Source organism: Drechmeria coniospora, chromosome 03 (assembly GCF_001625195.1).
Source record: "Drechmeria coniospora strain ARSEF 6962 chromosome 03, whole genome shotgun sequence".
Lineage (NCBI taxonomy): Eukaryota > Fungi > Ascomycota > Sordariomycetes > Hypocreales > Ophiocordycipitaceae > Drechmeria > Drechmeria coniospora.
In genome coordinates this window covers 8,863,768-8,883,651 of record NC_054391.1, presented here as the reverse complement: position 1 = coordinate 8,883,651, position 19,884 = coordinate 8,863,768, and the positions used below count along the sequence as shown (strand labels likewise).

General features: G+C 56.0%; 4 protein-coding genes across 4 annotated transcripts; all 4 read right to left on the bottom strand.

Annotated features, from left to right (window-relative positions):
• Nucleotides 1-3,725: 3,725 nt before the first annotated feature.
• On the bottom strand, nt 3,726-4,473 carry DCS_08056 (phosphatidylethanolamine-binding protein; the record flags this gene model as incomplete). Its single annotated transcript, XM_040805338.1, has 3 exons — nt 3,726-3,894; nt 4,009-4,184; nt 4,243-4,473. 3 exons carry the CDS (start codon nt 4,471-4,473, stop codon nt 3,726-3,728), a joined length of 576 nt encoding a protein of 191 aa, XP_040655442.1.
• Nucleotides 4,474-5,443: 970 nt separating this feature from the next.
• On the bottom strand, nt 5,444-7,246 carry DCS_08055 (1-phosphatidylinositol-4,5-bisphosphate phosphodiesterase gamma 2; the record flags this gene model as incomplete). Its single annotated transcript, XM_040805337.1, has 1 exon — nt 5,444-7,246. The coding sequence occupies one exon, from the start codon at nt 7,244-7,246 to the stop codon at nt 5,444-5,446; it is 1,803 nt and encodes a 600-aa protein (XP_040655441.1).
• Nucleotides 7,247-7,831: 585 nt separating this feature from the next.
• DCS_08054 (uncharacterized protein) lies at nt 7,832-9,176 on the bottom strand (the record flags this gene model as incomplete). The annotated part of the gene is made up of 2 exons (XM_040805336.1): nt 7,832-8,456; nt 8,554-9,176. 2 exons carry the CDS (start codon nt 9,174-9,176, stop codon nt 7,832-7,834), a joined length of 1,248 nt encoding a protein of 415 aa, XP_040655440.1.
• A 2,318-nt stretch (nt 9,177-11,494) lies between these two features.
• On the bottom strand, nt 11,495-12,247 carry DCS_08053 (uncharacterized protein; the record flags this gene model as incomplete). Its single annotated transcript, XM_040805335.1, has 1 exon — nt 11,495-12,247. One exon carries the CDS (start codon nt 12,245-12,247, stop codon nt 11,495-11,497), a length of 753 nt encoding a protein of 250 aa, XP_040655439.1.
• Nucleotides 12,248-19,884: the final 7,637 nt, after the last annotated feature.

Genomic DNA, 19,884 nt, shown 5'->3' with positions numbered 1-19,884 from the left:
ACCCAGACAGTGTCAGGTCGCCACCGCGTACCGTACGCACCGAGCACGGTGCCATTACGTATGAGGGTAAGAGCCAGGGGTTGCGGGTGTGAGTGGGCTGGGACGAGGGGGCTGGACAAAATTGTGCCGCACAACATGACGGTCCCTGCTGCTTGGTGGAGGTGCGCGGGAACGCTTGGTGGGAAGCGGGCGCCGCCTCGCCAGTCCAGGGCTGCCTCGACATTTCTGTCACCCCCCCCTTTGGGGATCGTGGGAAGAAGGGGCGGTGGGGCTGGACGGGTCGGATGGCCTGAAAAGACGGGACAGGCGGTGGCGGTAATGGAAACAAGCATCCACCACCAGCCTCTTTCTTACTCGTACTTGCACGCCGAAGAACGTACTCTCCGCACATGTACAATTTCAGTATTCGCGCGGCAAGTACTCCTTACTTGGGTACGTTTACTCATGGAGTACTGTACTTGCAAGTAATTGCAGTACAGAGTACCTGTAAGCTGCTATTACGTGGTACTTGCGATTGGGTACGACCATGTACCGAGTTATAGAGTGCATCGTACGGCACCTACCTACTAATTAGTAATTACTTGGCCACAGCTACCCAACTCAGCAAGTACTGTACTTAAGCAGGTACCCGAAAGCAGGCAAGTACAGTACTTGCTCTTCAGAGCCTGCTGTCTGGTGATGCTGGTCAACACTACTGCACTTGCTGTACTTGCACACCCAAGTACAAGTTGATGGAACCGGCGACCAAAATCAAGCATCGATCCGGTCAAACCTCGTCGCACCGAGTCTCCCACTCCCAGCGGCTCGCATTCTGCTCGCCTTGTTCCTCGAGCGCCGTGGCCTTCCCTTTCCGCTCGAAGCGATTCTGCTTCATTCGTGCCGGTAGCGCGCAAGCGGCCAGGGGTTGAGCGCAGTGGCGTGCGCTAATGGGAATGGAGGCAGCGGCGGGGAATCAGACAACCCAAGCTAGGCTGTTAGGCACGAAGATGGGTCGGTTCGTTTACCGTAGTGCTATTTGATGGTGAGCATGCACGTGCGCTACCTTGGCTCTCGCTCCATCGTCCCATGAATACTACTCACGAGTGCTGTACATATGACTACCGACACACACTGGACTACTCCTGAAGTAAGTACTAATATGTAATACGTACTCCGTACAGAATTTTGTGCTCCGTACTTGCTCCGCAGTATCAGCATCATAGTTACGCCCGAAGCACCACTTGTGAATGCAAGTAGTTTCACAGTGCATGTGCTCGCAGTATTGCAGCATTGCAGTATCAGGAGTACACTTACAGTACTCTGAGCTGCTGATGGCTGGCCCACATTGAATATTTACCAAATGGCACAGTACATGCAAGTACTGTGCTTGTATGTTGATGAACAGGTTTCAAGTACTTGCGGAGCGCACATACTTGGTACACCCAAGTACATGTACCGTTACTTGAGTTCTGCGGGCACCGTAATTCGGCAAGATAAGCGACGGTGACGCCATTGTCCCTTGGCAGAATGTACTTGGTTGGGTGTGCCGAGTACTTCTAGGAGCAAGTACAGAGTAACAGTCCGTACGTGCGTGTACTTGCAACTTTGTGCGCTCGTGCTGCCCCAAGCAAGTACTGTTGGTGTGCGACCAGCTAAGACTATCTGTACCGATCTGGCATGTACTTGTACCGCCGTGGTGTTGCGCGGTGTCGTGGGAGCAGGTACGGAGGAACACTCCGCGCAGTGTTACTCCGTACTCCGTGCGGAAACTGACCGCCATTGGGAGTGCTGTTGCTTGCTCGGACGGAGCGTCGAGTGCAGGACTCCCGTACACCTACTTACTTGCACCTACAACTGCACCGAAGAACAGCATCAACCTGATCCTGGCCTCCTGCTGCAAGTTTTTGCTTACCGGTACCTGGACCTGGCACTTCATTGTCGGATCTCGACCGGGGATACGATGCAATCGCATGTGTTGTTGTACCTGAGCTGTACTTGCGTCGGTGGCACGGTGCAGAACAACCCCTTGGCAGGCAGGCAGGTCAGTGCCTACCCATCTGCAGAGCTGCAGATGTACAAGTACGGAATACGGAGCAATACTTACACCTGCACCGAAGTACTGTACATTGCACCGATGCTAACCTGTCTTCGTGCCGACTAATTTCGAGCCCCTACTCTTACGGTGCAGCAAGTAATACCGCAACTATGCCCTTTCATCCTTTCATCCAGCCTTGCCACCAACGGCAACGCTGCTCATTCCGTCGTCCTCGCCTGCTCTCCTCCTCCGCGGCAACCGAGGGGGCCGCTTCTCGCGTGTCCCGAAATGCCGTGCAAAAGGAGCCTCCCGTCCCTTCAACGGACGACGCCTTCGCTCATTGCGTGGCCGCCTGATGTCCGACCACGCATCGGTGCATCTGCACCGACGGCGAGGGAACACGCAGACGCCCGATCCGGCTCTGATCTTTCTCCACCGCGCGCCCTTTCCGCTTCCCTCGGGTGCTCGAAAGGGACTACGGAGTAGGCATGCCGCAGTCCACCCAACGCGTGGGTCATATGTCGTTGCTTTTGACCTCTTTCGATTCGCCCACTTCGTTGGCCTCCTCTACCCCCACCGACTACGGACGACGGACAGATACGACGGCACACCGATGGAGCAGAGACGGCATTGCTGAGACGGAGCCACCTTGGTGCCGCTTGATGCTGTCTGATGTCATGGATCAGAAACCGAGGTCGAAACGGGCCATCAACCCTCTGTTCCGCCGGCTCTCGGCCGAACGGGTGCTGCCAAGCACTGGCCCTGGCAAATTCGAATCCGTCAGGCGACGTCGGCATGTGTGGACGCTACTGCATGCGTACGCTGTATTACCGTGCATGCTTGGTCGATGACGTTCAGTCGGTACCTGTGCACGGCCAAAGAATGACGCTCGAATTGCCGTCTTCGCCAACATGGTCGTGTCTCGAGGCCCGGATGGAGCCCTAGCAGCCTGCCGATCAAACTTGATCCCCAATTTCTTGACGCCCTGCAACAACCAGCCTATGAGCGGCCACGTGCGTGCAGATCGCCGGACGGCTTGACGAGACGGCACCTCCTGGCCCGGAACACACCGTACACAGAGTACACGAAGTACACGGTGCGGATGATAGCTGGGAGCCCATCGTGCACCCTGCATCCTCGGGCGGTGGTGTCGCCGCATGCCATGTTTCGCCCTGCGCACACACGAGTTCGAGTACTCTTGCCGTCGTTGTATCACAGGAAAACTCCTGTCCTCGTCTCGGCAGCGGCTGGTTTCCCACCACCATCTGTCGACGCGCGGATCCATCGACTTCCATCGACGGCATGGCTTGCGGACCAACGAGCGTGAGCGTTGCACAATCGCCACTTGCCGTCTCGTGACGCTCCTGTCCTACGCATGCTCACCCTGCAGGGCGGGCTCGACGTGAGATGGCTGGATCGACTCATGGTCATGGCCAGACGCATGGATTGATGCGTAATGGCGCATGCCAAGCGTCTGCTGCAGTGCTTCAAGCATCACGTCATGACGATGTGAACAATGATGATGGGCATTTCAGGGGTCTCATTGTCGCCTCGTGCCGCCCGTGGCAATGGGCGTCGCTCGTCTCTTGTGTGGCGGGAGATTGGCTGCACCAGATCATCCTGGCACCGGCTCGCTCCGACGATCAACCGTGTGCCCTATGCAAGCGAGAAGAGGCACATTCCACCATGTCATCCGCATGCCATCTGCATGTCATCCGTCGCCAAGGCCGAGCATCCAGTTCACCCCGATGAGCTCGAGGCCGTGCTTGGCAATGAAGCCGGCCGCGTCGAATTGTCGCGTGTCCGAAGCGTCGTCGTGGCCGAGCGACAGGTCTTCCGGCTCGCGGAAGAGCAGGAAGAGATAGCGATGGGGCTGTGACCTGGTTTCGGCATTTTCACATCAGCCCGGTTCGTCTCGTCACAAGCGACCAGCATGACCTCGACGGCAGCCGGGTAGGCAAGTTGGGTGCGGGCGATAGGAATGGGCAACGCACTCGTTCCTGGGACCGAGATACTCTGTCGACGCCGGCCTCGTCTGCGTTACGGTGCCGTCGATGTCATCGATCGGCTGCAGGCCGGGCAAGACCCAGTGCCGGCAGAAGCGCCCCGGCGTCGGCGACTCGGGGTCGACGAGCATGAGCGTGTAGTAGGTCTTGGCCGATGCCCCCTTCTGCCATTTGCACCCGTCATCCATCGTCAGCCAGTGCCGGCCTCGAGCGTGGACGGACTTGTGAACATGCCTCGGGCGCGAAACGGATCGTCGGCGCGAGCTTGCAGTCCCTCGCGCGGAAGAGATTGCCCAGCTCGACGGCCATTCCCTTGTACTCGACGCAGAGGTACGTCGTCGGCTTGAAGCCGGGGGGGACGAGGGACGAGGCGCTGCCGGGGACGAGATTGCCAATCTCGAGCGAGGCGGTCACCCCTGCGAGGTGGCCGGCCGCCGCGGCCACGGGTGCCATCTACTCGCCGAATGTTCGATGACGACGATGGTGATGACGATGACGATGCGGAGGAGGATGGAGATGATCGAGGCGGATGTCAGCCGCGATGTCGATCAACCACGAAATCGTTGTCGCCGGTTTTTAGGTTGGAGGGTGTGCCTGCAGCATGCAGAGCATGTATGAACAAGGCAGCACGGGGGGTTCGTTGGTTCAAAGTTGGTTCCCATGATGACGACATGGTCACTGGAATGATTTAAGCTTTACTCTGCTAGCCCTCGTTTGAGCGCCCAAACTGCTCTAGCTCCATGGCCAGAACGAAGCCAGTGCATTGCCTTTTCGACCTTGCCAAAGTTCTCTCAATAATATTCTCGCCATGGTGGCCGGCTTCATCATCACCTCATCGCACCCTCCCACCCACGACTGATTTATTTCGTCATTGCCCAAGTTCTCACTTTGACAAGGGCAGTTATTCGAATCTGGCCCTATTCCGCAACTGTGTGAATCAACCTCTTCGAAAACCCTGACGCGGAGGGACCAGAGCAGAGTCATGCCACCGTTGGGTTGGAGTAGGGTCGGGTCAGACATTCTGACGTCGTTGAAACGTCGTCATCCTGTTCATGTCGCGGCGGATGGCTTTGTGCCCGCACACGTGGGACGGGCCAAGTGACGCGTGCGAGAGGAATGAGGACAGGCTGTCGATCGGCTACGGTACCGAGAGCGGCGTCATGGACGAAGATCAAGCAATAGACGTCAGATCGTCCGACTCGTCAACATACCACCTCAATCACGTAGTGCTGCGTGTTGATTCGACTCATCATTTCCCTTCCATGCATCGAGCAAGAAACAGGGAGCGCCGAGAAACGGCCCAGAGATGGGGGTAAATTGCTAGAATAGGAAATAAATCATCATCAAACGTGGAGCAAAGTAAACAGCCGCTGTGACCGGTCGGTCAAAACGGAGACGGCAAAATCCGAGGCTGCGCGTGAGGCTAGGCGTCCGTCACCTCAAACTTGACGAGAAGGGTGCACTTCGTCTCCCCCCCCTTCATATCCAGCATGCTGATGAAGCTCCAGCCCGGCACGACGTACGATAGGCGCACGGCGGCGACGGCAAACTTGGGGTTCCGGGCCCAGGCGTCATCGCTCTTGACGAGCATGCGCAGGAAGACAAGCTCGTTGTCCTCGTAGACCCACTCGAGCGTCTCGTCCCAGATGGGATCCGTCGCCGGCGGATTCTCGCCCCGGTGCAGCATGCTGAGCTTGTGGTGCTTGTACGCCGCCGTCTTGCGCTTGTTCGTCTCGCCGTCCATGGCGCACGGGCTGTACAGGTTGCAGGTGAGGTACGGCTTGATCGAATCGGAGCCGCGGTCCTCGTGCAGCGGTATGTCGGTCGCGCCGGCGACGTGCAGGCGCAGCCTCTTCTTGCGGCCCGTGCCGAGATTGCCGTCGCCGCCGGCGCGCAGGGCGGCAGGCTTGAGGACGAAGCCCTCGGATCCGCAGAAGAGGGCGTCGTTGAGCTGGTTGCTCGTCCCGAACGACTGCCAGTTGAGCGCGCAGATCTGGGCGCCGATGCCCCAGAAGGCGACGGGCTTGAGGTTCGACGATCCGATGCGCGTCCCCTTCGGATACACGCGCATCAGGTGGTGGGCGTTGTGCTTCGCGATGGGGCTCGCGCTTGCCGGCAGGTGCTTCGAGAGGCCCGACTCGGACACGTTGATGAGGTGGTGGTGAGGCCCGTTGACGAGCGCGCCGGGATCGTACCACGAGTTGTCGCTCGGCTTGACCGACTGCGCGTAGACGCCCAGCTCGGCGAGCTCGGGGACGATGACGCTCGACACCGCCGCCTTCTCCTTCTTGTTGTCCCGGTACTCCTTGCGCGCCGCCTGCTCCTTGTCGTCATCCTTGTCCTTGCCCTTGTCGGCCTCCGCTTCGGCCTCGTCGCTCGACGAGCTGTCGCTTTCGTCGGCCTCGCCCGGGATGTGGTACTCGACGATGACGGCTACGCGAGGCCCCAAGTCGGCGAGCGTGACGTGTTCGCCGTGATCGCCGGCGCTCTCCTGCTCGCGGTGGCCGGCCTCGCGAACCGACTCGCTGAGCAGACGCTCGCCAAAGACCTCCCTCATGATGCTCGCGAGCCGACGCTGGCCGTGCTCGCCGCAGTGGTTCTCGAGCGAGAGCAGGATGGGCGACACCGGCGGCATGCCGTCCTCCTCGGCGACGGCGAGCTCCCGGTCGAGGACGTTGCGGATCGTCTCGCACACGACTCGGAAGGGGATGTGAGAGACGAGGGTGAAGCCGTGCGTGACTTTCGGCTCGTCCTCGTCGGCGCCGTTGTCCCAGGCGTCGATCTCGACGCAGCGGGAGCCCGTGTTGATGGCCGTCTCGTACGCCGTGGCCGACGAGGAGCCGTACAGCTGGTGGGCCATGAGGTACGTGTTGTGGCTCGAGCTGATGAAATATTCCGGCAGCGGATGAGAGCGATCCAGCAGCGCACCCGGGGCGTCAAACGACGTGCGGCTCAGCAGACGCTGCAGGGCCTCGCTGTGCTCCTCGGCCGCCTCCGATTCGGAGAGCAGGCGCTCCTTGAGGAGGAACGAACGCAGTGCATGGCTGACCCTGAGCTCAACCTTGGCCTCCTCCGTCCTGCGTGCGTGGTGGCGGCCGGCTCCGCCGATGCTTTCGTTGTCGATTCGATCGCCCTGGTCGTCATCGTCATCGCCTCCACCTCCACCTCCGCCCTTGGTGAAGGGGTTGAGATTTGCGAGCCGCGAGCTGAGGTGGTGGTCCGACATGATGCCAACGTGTCCGCTTTCGAACGAAGAGGAAGGCCGGCGAGATGCGGCGGCGGCGTCGACAGCTGCTGATGTGAGGAATGCGTCGTGTGTTTTCTACCAGCACATGGACGCACAAGTTGGGAAATCCTTGCCCGTGCCGTAACGAGGGGAGCGGTGTGAGATGATGACGACGACAATGATATGACGATGCAGCACAGCCACGTCTCGCCGAATACTTGACTGCAAGGATCCTGCCGTTTCTCTTGTGTTTGGCACAGCTTCAGGTTCGAGCTGATTTGAAAACGGACCAGATGGAACCGAGTAATCAAGGCGAGGCGGTGCTCTGGTGATGGATGGAATGATGGCTCCTCGAGGTTGCGTCATGGACACTAGCTGGAAAAGCGCGGCGGGGTTCGTCGTTGGCCGCATTGGCATCGTCCAGGCCGAACTCAATTGCCTCAATGCCAGCAAAATGCGACCCTCCCCCTCCCTCGCCCTCTTCGTCCCCCGCCTTTATGCGAACAAACCATCAGCCGTTTCCAGAGCCAGGCAGGCACCAAGCATCTCTTTTGTCATTGAATGGTACAATAAACTCTTCGTCCGTCACCACAATTCTTTGCTGTACAAGACAAGGTCCTCCATGGTGATGCCCGAGAGCTCGTCCACGTCGGGCACCCGAATGTTCTTGTGGCCGTGCCGCAACCAGTATCCGTCGCGATGGGGCGATCCTCTCAGCGGTCGCCAGAGCCGTTCGATCCCTTCGTAGCATGCGTACTCGACGACTCCTCCGGCCGCGACAGCCCTGCGTCGACGGGGCCCGTAGAGGGTGCTCGGTATGGCCACGGCGCACTCGCGTACGTGCGGGCCCAGTCGACGGACCAGATGATCGAGAGGCTCCATGATCAACGTCTCGTCCGTCTGGAACTCTTCCTCGCCCGGATCCGGGATCCCTACATGCTCGGGGAAGTATTTTGGCCACTGCACGGAGAGATAAAAGGACCGGACCCGCGGAAGCACCGTCGGCACCGTCCGCAGAAAGTAGGTGTAGTTGGCGTGGTCGAGGATGGTGTCTTGCAGCCTCGGTTCGGCAAACTCCCATATGAGCTCTACCGAGGCCATGCTCCATCGTCTCTGCGGCAGAAGGAACTTGTCGAGCCGGAGGAGCAGCTCCTGGCTCGCGCAGTGAATCGTGTTTGTCGCGTAGAGCACCTCGATGCCCTCGACGTAGCTGGAGCGTGATGCCATGTCAGCCGTCGAACGGTACCCGCGAGATGCTCGCGAGCTCCAAGGTCTCGTCTCCGATGCACACGACACACGACACTTACGCTTGTCGGCAAGTCAACAGCCATCCCATGGCACCGATGCCGCATTTTCCCGGCGCATGACCCGGCCAGAGACCGCACACCTCGCCATCTTCGCCCCCGAAACGGCACAGGTCCTCGGGCGGCTGGGGCAGGTACGCCGTGTCGTTCGGCTCGGGAGGGTTTCGATGGCAGACGGAGGAACGCCACATCCATCGTTTTGGCTGCCAGTACTGAACGTCTACCCTGCTGAAGCCGCCGTGTCGGTACCCTTTCCAAGGACTGGCCTCATCCGGAGCGGGACACCTGCAACGACGCGGCGTTCGAGGCTCGTGGTCGTAGATGAGGTCCATGTGAACGGTCCGCCCACCAAACGCTTCAATCAGGATCCTCCGTCGAATCTCGACCGGGAGCCTCTGGAAGAAAGCACTCTTGGCCACCACGGTGCCGGGATCTTTCATGTCCATCGTCGACGACGGCGTCGGCGTCAACGGACGTTGTCGCTGGGCCGGCAGCTTTCGCAGAGACGTGTCAACCCTACCACGCATGATCCTCCAGCAAACCCACCGCAGCGTGACCCATGGCAGCCCAACGACGGCCTTTAGCTTCGGGTAGCGGGCGGCGAAGCGCGAACCCGCTGTGGGCATCATGGCAAGCTATGTCGTCCACGACGAAATGCAACCGTCTCGTCGTGCTTTATGCTCCAATCGCCTCGTCCAAGGCTGTCGATGGAATGAGTGATGGCGAGGAGCGAGGTCCCCGGGTGCTTGACGGACGGGTACCCCCCGGAGTCTGTTTTGTTTGCTGTCGCCCGAACCATGTTTGTCTGACGGCACATGCATGAGCCGACAACCCCAACGGCGGTTTGCAGGGGATACATGTCGCCGTCCGAGTTGTGCAACGATCAGCGATTTTCGAGGCTCTAGCCGCTTGTACCACATGCAGGGGCAGGCAGCGAGCGACAACTGCCGACGAGAATCAGCGTGGCAAAGCCGAAATACCCTTCCAAAGTGGAAACCCCATCCTGCGATGCCGTCAAGGACAGGTTGAACGATGCATGTACTGGAGATGATCCATTCGACGACGGCGGCCGAGGTTGGAGGTCGAACATTTCTCAATATTTTCGCCCATCAAGTGCGCGAGGTTGAGTACATGGACCTACATTGTGCGTACATTACTCGGCATATGCAGGCAGTCGAAAAAGATGATGTTGTTCCAGAACGTGCATGAAGTCCAGTAACATCTGTACTCCGACATTTGCGAGTTGTCGGTGTACAAGAACGAATAACTGCATACATAAATACAACTAAGCAAGTACTTGCGGCGATTGGTTTGGTCTGTACGGAGTGAGTATTACAGTAATAATTATTACTGTACTCAGTACATTCACTCTGTACTAACGGAGTACTGCACAGTACTTATATGGGCACCCACCGTACTTACAGTACAACTAATTACTTACACCCACAGTACGGAGTACATACAGTAGTACGGAGTACTGCAGACTGTATTATCAGTTGTACTTACATGCACATGGACTTCCCACATGTCAGTATTTACAGTACATACAGTCGAAGCTAAGTACTAGGACCTGTGGACCTGGTGGTTGGGGCAGGTTATTGGTGTACAAAGTACAGCTGCAGCAAGTACCGTAAGTACGGAGTACACCCAAGGAATTATTACTTAGCACATGTACTCCGTACGAAGTACTCCGTTAAGTACTGTACGTACAGTACCTACGTATTCTCCGTTCTCCGTACGCTACCCATGTCGTATCCTCAGGCACCAACACATTCGACCCACGCTGCTCCACTTCCCAAAATGCCAAAACCGAAATTTCACGACGTTCCTTTCCTTTTCCTTCTTCTTCTTCATTATTATTGAACAACGCAAATTCCACGTCCACGTTCTTGCTAATTCGCCGTCCGAGGCGCGCCTTGCGCAGCGCCCACGACTGCCGGCTCAGACAAGGACTCAGGATGGAGAAGAATCAACGCGAACAATCTTGGGTGCGGTGCTTTCCGGACTGACAGGTCTCGTGGGAAGGATCGCAATGATTGAACGTACATGCCACGCCAGGACTAGCAATTGAAGTTCCGACTAGATATCCTCATTGTATTTCCGGTTCCATGCCCATGTCTGTCTGCCCAGACTTCGAGATGGATGCACCTTTGCCAAGGACGGGCCATTGCCTGCGACGGGTTGAAGTCATCGACACCCAAGCCATCTCGTGCATGCTTTCACAAGCAGATGCCGCATGAGCGTGCATCATGGCCCCGTTGCACAGTCATGGGGTCTCATGGCAAGCGATGACATTCGGCTGGGAGCTAATAGTTATGAAGCTGTAATGTACAACAGTCATTCCAATCCTTCCCCACCGATTCGATTCCGGCTGTCCATGTGTCTGCGCGGCAGCGACTACCACCCATGGTCCGCTCCTCCAAGGAGCCACGGGTCAAGTCGAAAGATAAAAAAACGGGACAACAAGAAGGCAGGCTTCGACTCTACCGACCCGGCCCGCCGTGTGATGAACCAAAGTCAAGGCCGCGACTGGTGGTGAAGTAGTCGGGCAAAGAAGCGAACATGGACGAATGCGGTGGTGCCGTCCTCATCAGTCGTCTGCAGTCGTCTTGTCGGAGTGATCGGCACTTCTCGCGTCCAGTTTCTCGTTTGTCATTTCAATTTCTTTCGAGTCTTTTTTCGAGTCTTTTTTCAAGTCTTTTTTCGAGTCTTTTGTGCGTGAATCAAAAATGGGCGAAACTGCTTGAGCAGGGAGGAAACGGGGTAGGGCGCGTCGGTTCCCATCGAGTCGGGACGGAAGCGACTGACGCGAGAGCGGGCAATGAAAAGCAACACCGGACATGATCTCGAATCATGCGTATTGCCTGAAAGTGATCAAAAGAAGGCGCAAACTATACGAAATTTCAAGCCTGGGTAAGAGAAAAAAAGGGGTGGCCGCCGTTGGCTACTCCAGAGCGGCCGAGATGCTGCGGGCAGCTGCCCGGATGGCTTCAAGGTCCCGCTTCACCTTCCAGCAGCCGCTGCCGGGACGAGTGCACCACGGCTCTGGGCTAGCCTCGCGTTTTCTGGCACCGCTGTGGCTGTGCGAAGCGGCGGGATCAAAGGCCGCCTCGAGGGCTTCGTTGTCGTCGTCACCAATGGCCTCGAGGACGGCATCGGCCGCGCGCTTCGCCTTCCAGCACCCAGACCCGGGACGAGTGCACCACCTCTTCTCCTCGGTGGATGTCTCGCCGTCGTCTTCCCAGCAGACCGAGGCAGCACCCGCACAGCTCCGCTTCTGGACCGCAGTCGCATCGCGTTTCTTCCAGCATCCGCTTCCGGGACGGGTGCACCAAGGGTTTGGCAGAGCCTCTCGCTTGACTTTGCCGCCGCTGTCCGGTTCAAACTCCTTTTCGAGCCCCAATTCCTTGTAGTACTGCTCGGGGTTGTCGGATGAAAGGGCCAGGACGTTGGCAAGGTGGTCGACGGCGCGCTTCACCGCGTACGCCACTCCACCAGGCGCATTACTGAAGTCGGCTTCCGGACTGCGAGCCTCGAGGCCGCCAGACGATCGTATGGCCCTGGAAAATACCTCAACACTTCTCTTGACCTTCCAGCAACCACTTCCGGGGCGAGTGCACCATGGCTCCGGTGCGGGAGCGGCCGATCCTACAGCAGCGAGGCCCAAGAGGACGGCGGCAGCGGAAAAAATCTTCATGATGTGAGACAAGAGTCAATGGTGTGGAGGTGCCTCGAAAGCTATCAATGGGTAACGATTGTTGCTTTCTGATACTTTGCGAGCACACGAGGGTGCAGGCAGAACGGGGTGTCATCCAGGGAATCTTATATCATCACCAGGAGTCAAAGAGGCCAGGCAGAGGCTCGAGATGCTCATGCTGAGAGCTGACTAGCCTTTCTCAAGACTTGGTGGTAGATCAAGGCGGCCCGTTGAGCTGGTTATTGATCAAAATGGTCAATAAGCCATGCCAGGGGAATGTGCCGATGGGTCAAGTCGACAACAAAGCTGCATGGCTTCCTGCCACGCTAGCCTAGGTACCGCCCATGCTCCTGGCCGGCACATTTTGATACAAGTACAAGATGCAGTAGATGAGCGAATTCGGCTGCCCATGACTGGAATCGAGTTGCGCTTCTCGACTGGTGCCTTGACTGACATCTCGTGGCGTGTCCGCGGCGCCGCTGTGCCGTGCCCTAACGCCGCCTCCGGCAAGTAAATAGCGGCAGGAGCAGAATGGTGTTCAATAACTCCGTCGCCTCACCCGAACCCGAAGCCATGGATCTTGACTCGAAGCCCCCAGCCAGCTGGCGGTGGTCTGGTTGACGCCCCGTGACTATCCGATAGAGGTGCGGCTGCTTCAGCCCCAGAAGGGAAATCTGGATAGGGGCGACAATAATCTGATGGCGAAGAAATTGAGAACCCAATCAGAAGGTACACACTGCCGTCCGCAACAGGCTCAACTGTGCGTGTGTCGTTGCCCCTTATTGACGTTCTATTCAAACCCGAATCGGGCAAGGCGCCAAGAACAACCCCAACGGACGACAAGCCATGGCCAAGGGCACCAACCGAAGGTAATATGAGTGAAGACGATGGCAGATTTCCGTTCATAACATCATTCGTCATTGTAGTTGTGTGGGCCAATTTCATGGATAGCTGGCTAGAAGAATGTGACCGGGTTGTACGAGGACGGTGACGAAAATGAATGACTTTGCGGTCGGAAAATATGCGTATGCCGAGGTCGTCGCCACCATGATGGGAAAGTGATGACTTGGTACTATCCTCGTACTCTCAACTGCCGCCCAGGCTCTTGGTGCGTGGCTGCAGAGAATTTTAGGAAAGCTGACCTGAGGGGCACCGATTATCAATCGTACGAGGTCACTGGACGGATGTCGATGTCCACGATGCGGAGCAGCAGCCCTACCTGCGCCATCGTGGGACGGCAATGGGTAGAGTTAAGCTAGACTGCTGGCGCGAAGGCTGCTCGGGGTTGCCGTCGCGACTCATTGGAGACGACTAGGAGACCAATCAATCAATAGGACCCCAACCTGACCTTTGCGGGCAATGGGAGGCCCCTCAAGCAACACAGGGCGATCTCTGCATCGGTCATGTTCGTGATGATTCGACACTAGCGCGCATGTTCAGTCAGAAGTATCATCATTGATTCCCTCCCAATATTCGGCACACGGAGCCGCCTTGTTCCCCGTGATTCCCGGGGATCCCCCGTCGTGGAGAAGCCCGGATATAGGCGTGCAAGTATGTGTACGCCTGGAGATGCAAAATCCAATTTCGCGAGAGAACAGCCGATTCTATTGTGCGACGCATTGGGAAAGTCGGCCAGAGGGTGGAAAAGCCGTTTCCTGTATGTGACTTGTGCCGTTGCTTGCTTCCCCTTCAGGTTCGTTCCTTGCTTGTATGCACCGCCCAGCTGAGTGCCAATTGTGGACACCATTTTGCGAGCATCGGACCTCATGTTGGCCCACGCTCGGGGGCTGGTAGAGCTAGGACGTTGGCAACGAGGGGTGTTGAAAACGTCGTCGGGGAGAGATGCCTTGACGCCATCGACATCGCTCAGTATGACGCCCGAAAAGGTGCACCTATTAAACATCAGACATAGAAAGCTTTCGTGTTCGAACTCGTGTCAGGCACAAGCTGGTGGACCTGGCGATTACCAAAGTGCCGCGATTCCCTAGCCAATATCGATATCGGCAACTTCAACATCAAGAGCAGGGAAACTTTGCCCTCCCGCCTCCAGTGACATGACATGCTTTTTGCACAAGCTTTCCCGCCTGTACCTTGGTCCGCACTGCATTTTTCGCCATGGGGCCGCAGAACTACTAACAAACAAGAATCGCTTAGCTCGGAGGGCGCTTCCCAGCAGGCGGTTACAAGGCGGCTGGCATGGCCGACTAGTAATCGTTCGACTCCGAACAGTTAGCACCTCTGCGAGGGTTTTTATGCAGATACGCAAGTCTGCACAGTGTTCATTGTGTTCTTGTTCGTTGTCATGGTTTCCTGTATCGGCACCCGACTCTGGGACGAGGATACCGTATGATTCATTCGTCAACACTTCGGTCCTAGGCTATGGGTTCCTTCGACGCCGAGCCAAGCATGACCAACGGATAATGAAGTTCGTTGATAGGTCGGGGACGAGGGCAGACAGCCTCGCATGGCAGGGCAGGTGACAGACCGCGCGAATCAGGTGAGGCAGCAGCGCAAGGTCGTACCGAGGCTGGTGCGTCCGACGGACGACGATCGAGGCGCTTTGGCCATCTCACGTGTAGTATGACCAGTGTCTTCGGTTTGGGCCGAATTTTTCTGTGCATGAGGTCATGGGGGTGCTTCGTACGCAGTCGTGTGGGCAGCATTCCCCTTCGAGCCTTGTTCGTGTGCCTGAAGACAACGTCGACTGCTCTGGTGATGCGCACAATAGACGCCGGCATGGAACGCCTTGGCCAAGAGGTGTTATCGAGAGGAGGTAGTCGACGCTTGGGAGTCCATGGTAGTCGATTCGATTGCTGTTTGTGTGACGCCGTCGCTGCTGCCATCTGCTGCTCGCCGCCGTCCGGATCTCGATCCATGCCCTGCCAACACCCCTATGCGGCACGCATTTGGGGAAAGATGAGGCCAGGTAGCTCCTGTTGACGAACGTCGCCTCCAAGTCAAACGCTGGGGTATTATCGTTGTCAAGCGATGGATCGGTCATTTTTGCTGACTCCTGCTCAACTGTTGACGGTGCAAAAAGGGCCTTTTGCGGCGCAAGTGTCAACTCTCCCTAAACGGCAGGAGTGTCTGCAAATTTTCACAAAGGCTACGAACGCTTTTCCCAAGAACAATTCGGCTTCAGTTTTCCATGTCGGTGTCCGCTAATGCATTGACGACCATCGGAAGAGTATCTTAATCGGCAAATATAAGACAGACTGCGAATGCTCCCACAGCCTTTCCACCGGGAATCGGGAGCACCAGTAACTCAGGCGCGATCGAGTTTGTGACAGCTCTTATCTTGCAACGGTGCAAGGTTGGAACGAAAGAGCCAGCAACAAATACACTAGTCGATGTGTCAAGTCCATTGGGAGCTTCTCGTCCATTGCAACCTCATGCTGTACGAAACCGGGTGGGTATTGGAAATCAGACGGCACGAATTTCGCCGACGCGAGGGTCAGGATAGCCAGCCCTACAGCAATTGCCATGGAGATGGAGGAACGAATTGAACTCAGCTCAAGACCTGACCTCCTCTCGCTCATGGAAGCCACCAGGATGCGCAACAATACACCCGGCGGCAAGCTTGTTGCAACCCGCCATTTGTCGTTCCAAGCAGATGAGCTGCTCCATACATCGCCAGCGAAACACGGCATGTTACGTATCAATGCAGTGCCATTGTATTCCAAGAAAGCGAACGAGTCGTATCGGTCATGTGCCGATCCAACAGAGCCCTGTTGCCTGGACAGAAAAAACTGCAGTGACAATTCCAGCAAAAACAAGTAGGCTTTAGTTGGCCAGCTTACCCACCGAGGCACAGTGTCGATCGATTGCGTTGCAGGCCGCAACGCTTGAAATCACGCTCAAGTTTTGAACGACGACGAGACGACGGAAGGACAGGCTTCAGGTCTGCGGCATGCTCGCCTTCGCAATTGAAGGTCCCGTACCTGTGCCGTACCACACGACAGGGATCAAGGTGAAGAATCCGAATATTACTTCTCGACCCGCTGCCGCGAACAAGATGCCTGGCCATGCCACTGCCGTGATGGATTTTTCAGGCCATACTGCTGTCAGTCTGTCGTGCCACGCCGCCATGACTGTAATTCGGGCACATGGCTGAAGATCACGGCATGATTGATTGGCATTGACCGGAAAGAGAATAGTCGGCTGCATGAGGCCTGCTCGAAGGGCAGACCAAACCAATATTGCGGCAAACACGGCTCCCAATCAAAAACGCGACTTGACGAGCCTCAGGGTACCAAGGTCGAAGCCAACAGCCGGCCTCGAAAGTCGCCAATGAGATACAAGCTCTGACACTTCTCTGAACATTGGAAAATAAGATGATGGCCTCCATACGCATCGGCGTTTTCGATGCGAGAGTGCCAAAGATTTGGGAGGAAGTCGCTTGACCAGGGCCCAGCCTTCCATGGTCTGCGACTTCCATTCACCCTCAAATGAAGAAAATTATCCATAACAGCGTCGGGTAGTAGCCGAATTCCAGCAAGGAACCATTTTGCTATGTGCATCTAGGCAATCCCTTATGTCTTGCAGGGTAGGTGGAACTGTAGGAATTCGCCTCATATATCCCCTTTACATATCCCCTCTGCGACAACGCGAAAGACGCAACAGAGAACGCATTGCTTCAAATTTGGTTTTGGTTTTAAAAAAAGAAAAATACTAACCAGCTTCTAATATAGCATACCTACGGTCATGAATATTTTGAAACTACTTGATTCCTCCATCTTCTCTTCTAGCATGTTCGATACGTCAACATACTGATAACCCCGTCCAATTCATTACCGACGGACGGCACTCAATAAAGATTGTTGAACCCTCAAGTTTCATGTCGACGAGTAGTGAACTCAGCCGAGGAAAATTATCAGCGTGGAGATGACTCCTAAAATCGCGTCATACAACTCAGGAGCTGGAGCTCCATGCAAATATCTCTCAGATTATCGCCAAAAGATGCAGTCAACAAACGGTTATACCATATCAGCCCATGGATTCAGGGTCATTGTAGCATGCTAACCTTTGCATTTGATACTACCCTTGATACTTTTCTGTCCCATGGAACCAGTTCGTACTTGCTCGCACAGCGCGAAGAGTTATCAGCACTACATTCCATTTGCAGGTTGAAAACCACCAAGCATCCAGTACACACTTGACCGCTTGGGAAAATCAACGATGGTATTCGAGAATGCAATGTGTGGAAAGCTAGAGCTTTTTTTTCGTTTCCTCAGAATAGGGGTCCAGAGACAAATATCATGCAGGTGAAAATTGGATGAACTAATCGATAGAATCAATGAAACAACAGCAAAGGAGTACAAATTGTGATTGACTGACATAATTCATTTACCTGGAAGCACCACGGATATTCAAATCTAGAGACCCAACTAATTTGGTACCTTTCCTAAACGACCAGGAAAGGAACTTCGCTGGGCATTGTGATAATACAGCAAAGACCCAAGGAATCGGGCTTGCATGCAAATGTGCCGATTCTGAGACAAGCTTCAACTCTCCCACCAGCCATCGGTGTTGTTAGTCCACAGGATCCGGATGATGTGGGTAACTATCGTCATCTACGACTTGACGAAGCTGATATTTGGGGCCGTGCACTGGGGGCCGACGCCCCCTGAGTCGTCACGTGTACGATCCAGGCAGTTTTACTCTTGTCCATTTCATGACGAATGACTTGTCGAGAACAAAGCTATTCCATCCCATCGTTCATCAGTTTTACACGTCAGCGTTTGCCACCCTTCTGGCGGCTGCAACAAGGGTTCGTGCTGATCGCGGTATTGAGTGGATGGCTCATCTCGGGGGCCGCAAACTCATGGCTGCAACAGCTTGCCTTTCATGCACTCCATTATCTTCATATACCCCTGTGCTGGGCTGCGGGATGGGCGACAATCTACTCTGCAACGCCGCGATGACTTCGCCGTCGGCGAGGTCAAAGACGCCAGTTCGTGGGTTGGAAGGGCATGGTGGAGGGGGGCAGCGGGGATCACTATATTTGTGCACCTTCTCCCATCGATTCTACGGAATGCCGGCTGTTCACTGGTCGACGGCGCTTTCTTTGGGTGGAGGACTACGTTGCAAGCTCGGGAAGCACAGGGCCAGGTTTGATCGAGGAGGATATTAAAACGCAAACCTACAGCTGATGAGGGACGTGCAGCGCATCCGATATTGGCTTTGTGCGGCGGAATCCGTCAGCCAACATGCATCTGATGGATGAGACGGCAAGGAACGGATTCGAGCTGGGCATGACTCTGCCGGCAGAGGTCCCGGGTGTGATGGGAGCAGCCGTAGACTTGACCATCATGTACCGAACCGACAGGCCTGCTTCCCGACCTTGCGATGCATCAACTTTGCCAAGGATGGCAGGGAGATTCGCCGACACGACCCAGCAAGGTCGTCATTACGAGTCCTTGCATCAAATACGAGGAATTGTTTTTCAGACAATTGTTTCTTCGTCAGAATATCGGCACTCCTTGAGAGCAGACGGGGTTGCATATTGAAGTTGAGTTCGGCCTTCGAGTGCGGGGAATCGGCAAATATCAACCTATTCGCCCAACAAATGTCGCTTTTCAGGACAAGGTATGCACTATGCACAGCCAGACGTCATCCGGATGATGCTGGATGCATCATTTTTTCCGTTGCCCCCCCCCCCCCCCCCCTCGTCGGGCTGCATGAAAACCTGCCCATCATTTCCATCCCTGCCAACACGGCCGCAACGGGTATTATCTGCGTGGAAAAGGAGCAACCCTAGGCCAGCACTGCTCTGCACGAGCAAGCGGGATCCAAAATTGCATGTGCGTAAACCAGAGTGAAGGCTACATACCAATTCCCGATTTGAGCGGACGATTCCCAGTCAACCAGCCGGACCAAACGATCGAGCGGTGCGGTGAATCGATGCTGCCCCTGTCGTATTTGGCGGGAGACTATTGAGTAGCATGCCTCCGTCGACCGATCATTGATGGATGCAGCAACTCAAATTTCGTGCCTGAATCTCTTTGATGCCCTCATACACAAAATATTGCCCCTGCGACTGGCGAGAAGGTCTACGGCACGGGCATGAAAGGTCGGCACCCGAATACGCACATACCGGTCTCCGAATCCGGCCTCTTCATCCCAACTCATCACAAACATGCAGAACCCCTGTGCAGCTGCAATTATTCTGCATACGCAATCGTAATTCTATACGAGCGGGAGAGGCAGCGACATGGGGCCGGCACCTTGATCGCACGGTCAAGAAATGGTTTGTGCGACGCGACACGTTGAGCCCTGCCTCGGTCAATATTTTCAAGCCCATGTCCGGGTTGTGGGATATCTCCCGCGGCAGAGACTGCAGAAGTGACATGTTATCTGGGATGCGGCCGCGTATGCCTCAATCTCTGGGCCGCTGGATGACTCGACGATTACACCGCTTTGTATCGCAGAACAAGAACATCATAACAGATGAAATCATAGTGCCTGGATCCTCCGTTTATACAGGATTTTCATCAGAAAAAGCTCATGATAGTGGAGACAAGACACCGTTTGCAACAGAATCATTCAGCATTCAAGGGTTGGAAAGGCCGTACAGGGGAGGAAGGCGGAGGATTTCGGCTTGCAGAGGCACGGCCAGATGATCAATCTCCAGGAAA